This window comes from Miscanthus floridulus, chromosome 1, assembly GCF_019320115.1.
Source record: "Miscanthus floridulus cultivar M001 chromosome 1, ASM1932011v1, whole genome shotgun sequence".
Lineage (NCBI taxonomy): Eukaryota > Viridiplantae > Streptophyta > Magnoliopsida > Poales > Poaceae > Miscanthus > Miscanthus floridulus.
In genome coordinates this window covers 2,586,256-2,596,313 of record NC_089580.1, presented here as the reverse complement: position 1 = coordinate 2,596,313, position 10,058 = coordinate 2,586,256, and the positions used below count along the sequence as shown (strand labels likewise).

General features: G+C 47.5%; 1 protein-coding gene across 1 annotated transcript; it reads right to left on the bottom strand.

Moving 5' to 3' along the window:
• Positions 1-3,735: 3,735 nt before the first annotated feature.
• LOC136482687 (homeobox-leucine zipper protein HOX32) lies at positions 3,736-9,356 on the bottom strand. Its single transcript, XM_066480144.1, has 18 exons — positions 8,964-9,356; positions 7,844-8,003; positions 7,553-7,668; positions 7,376-7,466; positions 7,182-7,277; positions 6,988-7,101; positions 6,804-6,887; positions 6,454-6,609; positions 6,272-6,346; positions 6,070-6,176; positions 5,779-5,971; positions 5,489-5,677; positions 5,323-5,403; positions 5,102-5,236; positions 4,693-5,018; positions 4,427-4,532; positions 4,186-4,335; positions 3,736-4,088 (listed from the first exon to the last, which is right to left on the bottom strand). The coding sequence occupies exons 1-18, from the start codon at positions 9,200-9,202 to the stop codon at positions 3,942-3,944; spliced, it is 2,565 nt and encodes an 854-aa protein (XP_066336241.1). The 5' UTR covers positions 9,203-9,356; the 3' UTR covers positions 3,736-3,941.
• Between the last annotated feature and the right edge of the window lie 702 nt (positions 9,357-10,058).

Below are 10,058 nucleotides of genomic sequence, written 5' to 3'. Positions count from 1 at the left end.
CCATTGGAATCAATGAATGTGCATCTTCCATCCTACAAAAATTGTCATTTCAGCTATGGATTTAGACAAATATTTGTCCACATGTTCCCTCGTTTTCAAATTATAAGATGTTTTCGCTCTCTAGATATGTAATTATATGCACTTAGATATACACTATATGTCTAGACATAGTAAAAGCAATATATACTAGAAAAAAACAAAATGTCCTAAAGTTTACTCTTTTTAGGACATAGGAGTATCGTAAGAGATAGGACTGAAAGTGGTTTTTTCACATAACTGTAGACACATATCTGACACAGATTATATATGTTTTTTGTTTAAAGAAACAAGGAATATACTAGTATATGTTTTTCTTTGACTGGCATAAGGAGAAGTATCTCATCATGAGAAGAAGAATAAATCCATTTGATATGAAAAAAAAACAAGTGTCACTGTAGGTAGCTGCACTCAAATGACATCCCCTGCCAGATTGTTATTATAATACTCCAAACGGTTAATTCCAGCCAAGAGAATCAAAGCCATGTCCCATGTAGAAGGACTCCTAGCAGAGGTAGCAGCTGCTGCGTGCCGGCGTGGTCGCCGGCAGGCTGCACGCACAGACGGCGGCACAGCGACATATCAAATCGCACATTCACGGGCGTCGCCGCGCTGGTCACATCACATCGCAGGTCAAACTGCAAAGCCTTTGAAGCCACTGGCCACAGCACGCACCCCTTGCGACACAGCAGCGCCGCACGTACCACGTCTACGACTCGTCCAGTCGTGCTAGGCATGGTACTAGCTGGCTGGCTCGCTGCAGCAAGGAGCATGTAGCAGTACGGTGTACTACGTCCTGCAGTATGCACTCTGCAGTGCAGTGTGCAGAGGCCAGAGGCACGCAGCCAATGTGCCATCATGGTCAGACCGTCGGAGCAGAGTACAGTACTAGGGCAATGTGCTGCGTGCTATCTTATCCTATCCTGCGCTGCCCACCCCGCATCTTGTAGTTGTAGGACTATCGGAATCGGAGCGGCGCCGCCCAGTGTTTTGCAACGACGGCCGGTACGCACGCCATATCACGCGGCAGGCCAATGGCAGTTTGGTCATTGTGCCGAGAGGCTAGGCGCGTCGTGTTCGGCGTTCTGCTTCCGGTTCCGGGCATCCGGCGGCACCCCCCGTCCGTCCAACTGGCAACAAACAAGGTGCAGGCGTGCAGTGACAAGCTCCCTCGTCAGCCGCGTCCGCCGTCCGTCCGCACGCGTGCACGTCGAATCCGCAGCGTGATGATGCCTCCTCGCCTATCATCGCCGGCCGCGCCGCAGACAGAGCCCGATGGAGAAAGAAGCGAGCAGCCGCGTTGTTGTGCTGGCCCGGGCCACCACCAGGTCACCGAGCTTCACCGACCGCCGCGTGGCCCGCGCGCTGCCAAAGCGCCGGCACCGCTCCCGGTTACTCCCGACCGGCGGATCTCGGCGCTGACCCTGCTCGATCTCTGTCACGGCACCGCACCGCGTGCAACCTCGCGATGCATGCCCAGTTGCCCCGCTTGTTGCGTGCCCACCCAAGTGGCCAACTACCCCAAGGGGGGAGCAGAGCAGTAAACATGAGAGAGGGAGTAGACGAGGAGGAGAGAACACGGAACAGGACAGGACAGGAGGGAGTGAATGCGATGCGATGCGATGGAACAGTGAAAGCTGGCCCGGCAGGCTGCAGACAAAACGGAGGGAAGATCTGCCATCGACAAGACGCGGCCTGTCTGCCCGTGCCCACTGCCCTGCGCCGCTGCCCGCCTCTTCTGCCGCCTCGCGTGCCACGCCCCCGAGGCCCCGGCCCCGGCCCTGCCTGCGCTGCAGCTGCCGCGTACAAACCGGACAGCCGCATTGCCTATGCGCGCGCAGGCGCAGCGGCGCGTGCTACCGATAACCGCAGACCGCTCCGACTGCTGGTTCCACGGCAACGGACCCGGGACGTCCGTACTGACCATATGCACGAGGAGTAGGCCGACGCCGACCCCGTCTCGCACGCGGCTATTTTGGCAACTATCCTCTCACCAGATACAGGCCTGGTTAAGGTCATGTTTCGATACCCTATGAAATTTGGAAATCTTGATCCTAGATAGACATTCTGAAAAATCTGGATTCCAGACTTTAGGCTTGTTTGGTTGATAAGTCATGGCTGAAAGTACTGTTGGTTGATTTGATATGAGAAAAAAATATTGTTCGTTGACTGAAAAAATATGGCTTATAAGCCAAACAAGCCCAAACAAACAGGGCGTTTAAATTTTACTCCCTGCGTCCATAAAAGAACACAAGTTGATCTTTTACATTCAACGACAAGTTGACCAGGGGCGTAGCTAGAAATTACTGATGGGCAAGTGCTAAAAGATATATTATTAGGGAGGAAGGACAAATTAATATTTTTTATTAAATTATATAGCAAAATGTCATGTGCATCTTGGCCTCCTCAGCCCCTCACTCCCTCCGTCCCTGTAGCTGGCTCACTTTATAAAATGGCATGTCTTGCACACAGCACCACCACTGGGCGACTTTTGTCATTATGGGCTTCTCTAGGCTTGTTAAATTCATTCATAACCCGAAAACTCAACAAAGCTACTCCTTCCCTTCCAAATTATAAGACGTGTTAGCTTTCATTCCAAATTATAAGACATGTTAGCTTTTTTTTTTAGATACGTTGTATTTACTATGCACATAGATATACACTATCCTGTTCGCTTGCTCGTAAACGATCGTAAATTTTCAGCCAGAAACAATGTTTTTCTCTCACACCAAACCAGCCAGCAGTAAATAATCCACGATCGTTTACGGCCTCCCGAACAGGCTGTATGTCTATGTCTAGATACATAATAAAAGCAATGTATCTAGAAAAGTCAAAACGTCTTATAATTTAGAACGAATTTAGTAGTAAACAAAGACAAAGAAGGCGAAAGTAGAAAGAATAAAAAATCAGTTGTTACCTCCCTATGAAATACTCGGTTATAATATGGTTTAAATTTTTTATATAAAAAAATCCAAAAATGTATAGTATATTGGAGTAGTTCTCTACATTTTTAAAAAATAATTTCTGTTGTTATCCCTCGACTGAAAGTCAGCCAAGCAAGCACGTCAACTGTCGAAAAAAACCCGAACCTTTATTGCCATTTTATTTTTCAAAAATTCTTCAGTTATTTCCCACTTCGAGTACATCACACCTGCCCCTTGCAGTTGCCCCGCGCGACACGTTAGCGATTTCCATGTCATGGTTGGAACAAACCAACCACAAACTCTTACATCCATATACCTTCGATCCGAGTCGCATCACTGAAGTCATCCACCGCCCACGTACACCTTCGACAGCGCCGCGGCCCGCGGATGCGAGACGCCGAGATTCCTCTGCCGAAACGCGGCGAGTTTGGGTCGACACGACCGACGCCAGCGCACGCGGTGGCGACCGGGTCCGGGGTTAGGTTAGGCGGCACGTCACCGTCCTCAGGTGCCCTCAGCCATTGCTTTCTCCACCTCTCCTTCCTTCCTGTCCATCGCCAGCTCAGGTCAGGTGGCCTCTACCAGAAGACCACGCACCTGACCTAACCAAAAATCAGTTCGGTTGCGAGTCTAACCACCACAGCGGCCGCCATCCAGGACCCCACGTCCGAGGTCGGCAAGCGGCCACATCATGTATCACGCTTCCCGAATTAAGCAAAGAAGCAACGAATTCAGCAGCAGAGACACAATGGTCCAACCAATTTTCAGGAGAAAATGCAGCAAACCAGGATCCATCATAAGATAGCAAGCAAGCAAGCAAAGACGAACAACTACAAAGCTGTTTGTTCCACGGGATGAACTGGGGAGAGGTGCGTTTCATAGGTTGCCTGGACAGAGGCAAAAGCGACAGTACATGGATACAGAGTTCAAATAACAGCTGCAAATGCTAGGTGACTGGCTCTACTAGGGGCCGGCCGGTTCTCACACGAAGGACCAGTTCACGAACATGAAGGCGAGGCAGTGCGGGGTGTCGTCGTCGCTCAGGACCTTCCACGCCACCGCCTGCTCGTAGGACACCGGCCGCCCCATGCTCGATACACACATGCCACCGGGGAGGTACGCGAAGCCCTGGAGTACACACAGATTCATGGTGTCATTAGCATTTCAGAGATGGTTGGCATTGGTAGAACCTAGGAGGTTGTAAGGAAGAGAGGTTATCGCATACCTGCTGCATAATCTTAGGGTACTCAGTGCAGAGCGCCTTCCTGCCATCATCATCAAGGATCTTCTCAAGGGAGATGTCCTGGAGAGCAATCAGTGTCGTCTCCAGCATGTCGAGGCCAGCTTGGTTGCCAAAGGTGAACACAGGAGCAGCCTGAATTTATGGTTTCACAAAACTTAACATCAACCAGACAACACAATGCCAAAGTTACGAATTCACGAAACAAGCACGAACAACCAATTACCTTCAGGGAACAGCACATGATCGAGTCTGAGTGCTGCCACAGTGCTTTCAAGGAAGCATCCGTGCATTGGGTGTCTGTGCGAAGAAGTTCAGCTCCAGTGTGAAACCTGAAATTTTAACACGACCAGAGATTACTAACTCATTGCACAATTGAACAGAGTATAATATGATTCAGACAGAATAATTGATAGGTCAGCCCATGCTGCCCCACCTCTCTAAATAATTCACAAAATTGATAACCAGATTCAGGAAACAAAAGAGTTTTACCTGTAGCTCCTGCCAATCCACCTCGCAAGCGTGTGTGCCTCAGGAGATCCTGGAGATTGCTTCATTTCAAGCTGCCCACCAAGACGGGAAGGAGCTATTGCCATGGCCACCCTCTGCACCGATGCCACCACAGTCCTGACATATTGCCTGGCCATTGCTGCAACGCTTTCCCGTAGGTGATTCTCATATGAGAACTGGAAAGCAATGGTCAGCACTAATCTTGTGTTGCAGGTGCTAGAGGCATCACTTGAAGCACGAGTAGTCCCACCAGATCCAACCTCAAGAGTAGATGCTAGGTCAAGTGTGCGTGTGCCTGATGGTGGATCCTGCCAGTTCATTGTTACCAACACATCGTTAGTTTAGCCCATCACAAACAGTAACACTACAAGCACAAAAAAGTAGTACTAACTGTCTTTGCATCCAGTGGAATGACACGGAAGCCTGAGGGCAGCAGTGGTGCATCATCAGCAAAAGATTCATCAATGGGTGCAAATACAAGCTGTGCACATGCACCAGCTGCATTTTCATCCGCGCCACTGCACAACTGCAAAAGAATATACAATGCTGTGAGGCTGATGCAACAACACAACTGAAATGAAGACAAAGTGAAAATGCTATCTGATCGTATACCTGCAGAAGATACATATCTCGTGACAGAACAACTTCATCATGGCAGAGGCTGTGTCCCTCAAGCCTAATAACCTCCAAGAACTGCAAACAAAAGTCAGTTTGATGAAAATGATCAGTCAATCAATGGTGTAAGGAATTTATTAAATTGAAATTAGCTAGAAATTACCTCTTCATGCTCTAAGGTATGTGCAAGCGGCAGAATAACCTGGCTGCCCATAAACCCACTAGCGCGCAAGCCAGGAACTGCATATGGACTAGCCCTCAGAGCAGCGGCAGAATAAGCATCAACACCAGGATCAGCCCATTCCGAGCGATGCTCCCTCAGAAATCGTACTAGTAGGGCAGGTGGCACATTCTACATTGAGACAAAGTCGTAACATCTTTGTTATAATCATGTTATATAACATCAAACAAGTGCATCACTGTAGCTAGAACTGGACAGATAGGAGTACAAACCTGAAGTAGCATTGATGCCTTAGCACACAGGATGCCACCTCCAATCGCAGTAAACAGCTGGGAGGAGTTGACATGAGAACCAATAAGTTTGTTTGGAGAAGAGTTGATAGCAATAGTAACATCCTCAGCACCGTCACTGCTCATCAGTGACCAACCATCATCTGGAAACCCATTGACAGCATCATTGAAACCCCTGTAAATTACGTTAAAGAAGTCAGAAGTGCCATGTGTATGGGTCCTGGCGATAAATTAAATCGGCACAAATGGTAAATGAGAACACCAACCACAAACCTGCTAAGCCTCTGGCTAAATGTTCTCAAAACTGCTGGCTGGCGGCCCCCTCCATAGGGCATTTCCCCACTAGATTCATGTGCAATTTGCCTAATGTGACGCAGTGCCTGCATCATAGAAATAAGAAATCATGACTCGGTCATTCATACATCAGTGGCAAATAGTACTTGATACCAATGAATTACTGAGAAAGCAAACATACAGCAATAGTTGTTTTCTGTGCAAGAATCTTCGGAGATTCATAAAGTGGTCTAAGGACCTCAGGCACACTCCAAGCCTACAAGAAGGTAAGATTGATCAGATGCAAGCACAAAAGTTTTTATTCAAGTCTAGAGATCTGGTTAAAGCGTCCAAATTGGACAGGACAATGTTGATTCCACTTACATCCAAATCAACATGATCCACAATGTGAATCATGGAGCCACCTCCCTCACAAGGTCGAATTAAATAGCCACTAGGAAGCACATTGGCTCTGACAAAATTTGGAGTGTTGGGTCCTGATGGGCCTCCAGTCGATTGTGTCAATGATCTCTCACAGATCTACAAAACAACACAAGAAACAACAGTTACCAACTGTAAGCACAACAGATATCCTGAGAGGGCAATCAAGTAGCACCTAACATAAGCATACAAAGTTGCAGCACAGTTGTTTGATCCAAACAGAACAAGCAAACAGAATTGACAAGACTAACATAAATGACAACATCATAGCAACAAAAAAGAAGAAGCATTACCACAAGACTGCCATCCTCAAGACCACTAGTGTATCGGAGAGTCCAAAAGTCGCGCGGTGCCGCCAAAGTTGTCGGTGCGTAAGTCTAAAGAATGTGATGAAAGTAACAGTCATGTTAACGGGCAACATGGAGGACAATGATTCAAGAATGCGGAAAGCACTGTAACTTGTATGACAATGCTTACCTGCATGTAGATAAGCTCGATAGTTCCACCGTTACCCGTAGGGATAACATGGAGGATATCCACGCACCGGCAGTCGCGGTACCAAGAAGGGCGATCCTTGAGGATCTCTGCGACCTATGGACTAGTCAATTAGGGCATGTCTGCTGAATGGAAACATAAAGCTATGTGATGATGAAGAATGAACAAAAACACACCTTTGTGGGCTCAAGGCTCACTAGGCCGCAAGCTCGGGCTGCTACGCCACTACAATTGTGCGAAACAGCGATGATTCCAATGGAATCCGGACCAGGCTGTAAAGGAATTCATGCTTTGAGTAATTGCCAAAACACAAATGAAGTAGGCAACACATGGCACAATTCTTTCTTTTTTGTCCCAACAAGGGCATTACCTTCATCCCAACCATTTGCACCCAATCGACAGCAGTTCCTGTCGCTTTCGACAGGAACTCTGCCAAGGTCTCCTCAGCGATAGCTAGTAGACTGCCATAATGAAAAAAAAAACTCCATCAGATTTACATGCATGCAAGCACAAAAGCAGTCTAAGAAATGTTGGGGACTGAAATTACCCAGCTGGGTTATTCGCGTCCCGTTGAGGACGCGGAGCTGCTGGGTTTTGCTGTTGGTGGTGCTGACCACTTGTGACCACAGACTCACAGCTCGTGTCTGTGGTCGCAGCAGAAGGCTGCAAACATCATAACACACAATATTAGACGTGGAAGCATGCAACAAGGTGCACATCAAAAGTTACCTCAAACAGCACATTCACTTCTACATGATACTTAGTAGCATTCAGCTGATTTATCTAGAAAAATACAAGTAAGATGTTCTGGGGAACGAGCAAAGGAGATGGATCTCACATTGTGGAGCTGCTGTCGCATGTACCCATTCTCGTAGACGAGTCGGGAGACCTGCTTCTGCAGCCTGTCATTCTCCTCCATCAACAGCTTGTTCATCGCAGTCAGCTTCCGGTTCACAGTCTGCAGGCGCGAGGCCTCCTTCCGCTGCTTCTCGCGGCATCTACCAATCAATCGCAAGAATCATCAGAATCGCAGTCACATCGCACAGGAGTTACAGATGTCACTTGCAGATGCAGAAAGCAAGACAACGATTCCTGGCTCGCAGTATTCAAATGTAATTGCTCATTCTAAACATCGTATTCCAGCTACAAGACTGTGTGGCAGTAAAGCAAGCAATGGCTCACACTAACTCAGGCGTGTTAATTGGTTGCCCAACTGAAAATGATGTTTTGTTTCCACACTACCCAACATTGTGATAGGCACGGGGTATCTAATTAGATCCATTTATTTGTCCATATACAGGGACATCGGCTTTTTTTTTTAGAAATGCTAAGCAAATGTTGCTACTCCTACATGCGGAGAAAACAATAGTAGCACATGCGAGCAACAAAAGACGCATCCATTACGCCTAACCGCGAGACAAACGAGAAAAACAAAATCTCACCAAAGAGAATTTGTAGTCCTATAGCTGAGTACTCGATGTCAAGTTCCAGCTGAAAACCTGAGCTAATATGGACCGACCTCAAAACTCAAAAAACTAAAAGAAAAAACATATCATAGAAACCGATGAGTCCAAACAAAAACAGACCAAGGGAGGGCCTTGTATGCTGGCAGCCAGTCCAATGCAAGAGACAGAACGTAACATCCTTGAAATCTAACCAGAGCTTTAGTACCAAAACCATTTCCCCCCTCTTCTCTTTGTACTCAAGGTGATTTCGATGGCTTACTTACATGAAAGCAAACATCCTAAGAATATGCGGCTAACAAGGAAGCTCGTTCCATTAATAATAAATTTATAACCCAACCTAAGAAAGCAACAACTCAAAAAAAAAGTGGGAGAAAAAGAGAGAGATTTCAGCAGCAGGAGGAGCGCATAATTCGTCAACAAATAAGCGGAGGCACGAACAGAGATGAGATGATGGATGGAGAGACGGGCTCGTAGTTCCGGCGACGCACGCACCTGCGGTTCTGGAACCAGACCTTGATCTGCTTGGGCTCGATGTTGCTGAGTATGGGGCACTCCCTGATGAGCTGCTGCCTGCGCAGCGAGCTGGGCTTGGGGCACTCGCCGTAGACCCGCTCGAGCTCCTCGACCTGCTCGGGGGTGTAGCGCACGTACTTGCCCGTGTCCACCTGCGGTGCCCCACCGCCGCCAGGCGACGACCGGTCCTTGCCGCCCCCGACCACCACCATCGCCATCCAGGTAGCTAGCACCGCCGCCCAAGGAGGAGGAGGAGGGATTGTCGGAAGAAGACGGAGAGCCACGGCCACGGGCGGCGCCAAGTCATAGCCTCGGGGCGAGAGCGCAGCCGCCCGACGCCATGGTGGTGAGAGACTGAGAGGAGTGGCGGTGGTAGTGGGGGGTGGTGGTGGTTGCTTGCTCGCCGAGCCGCGGGGAGGGTGAGGAGGGAGGAGCGCAAGGGAAAAGGGAAAGCTAGCGGCGAGACGGGGATGGGAGAGAGAGAGAAATGAGCGAGAGACGAGTGGGGGTTGGTTTAATAGTAGCGGCAAATGCTCAGCTCAGCTGGGGTAGGGTAGGGAAAGATACATACGGAGGGGTCTTTTCAAATAATGTACTCGTATTTTCTTTGTTCGGCTTCTTTTTTTTTTCCGCATAAACTGTATTTTTCTCACACAATAATTTAGTCGGAATAGTATTTTTTAGCCGATTTTAATTAAGTTTCAGACCAGTAAACGGGACCTTCTGAAATTCATCAGTTTCTTTTTCTTTTTGTCCGGTTACAAGGTGACACGCATCACAGATGCAAATGTAGCTCTAGTATTTCTTCTTTCTGTTGCCCTAGTCTTCTAGAAATCGGTGGCCTTTCAACATGCTCCCTCCGTCTAAGAAGACGTGTAGGTCAAATTTTTTTAACTTTGACTAGATTTATAAAACATACGTATAATATTTATATTTTTAAATAATTTTATTATAAAAATATATACAACGATCTATTTAATGATACTAATTATATATTATAATTATTAGTATTATTTAATATATAATTAGTCAACGTTCAAAAAGTTGACTTCTCGAGCATTACTATTAGATCTA

Coding starts and splice junctions, on each gene's coding strand:
- LOC136482687 (XM_066480144.1), bottom strand. CDS start 9,202: ATGGCGATGGTGGTGGTCGGGGGCGGCAAGGACCGGTCGTCGCCTGGC. Junction 7,669..7,843: donor TGCGACAGCAGCTCCACAAT/GTGAGATCCATC, acceptor TGATGTTTGCAG/CCTTCTGCTGCGACCACAGA. Junction 6,888..6,987: donor TCGAGCTTATCTACATGCAG/GTAAGCATTGTC, acceptor CACATTCTTTAG/ACTTACGCACCGACAACTTT.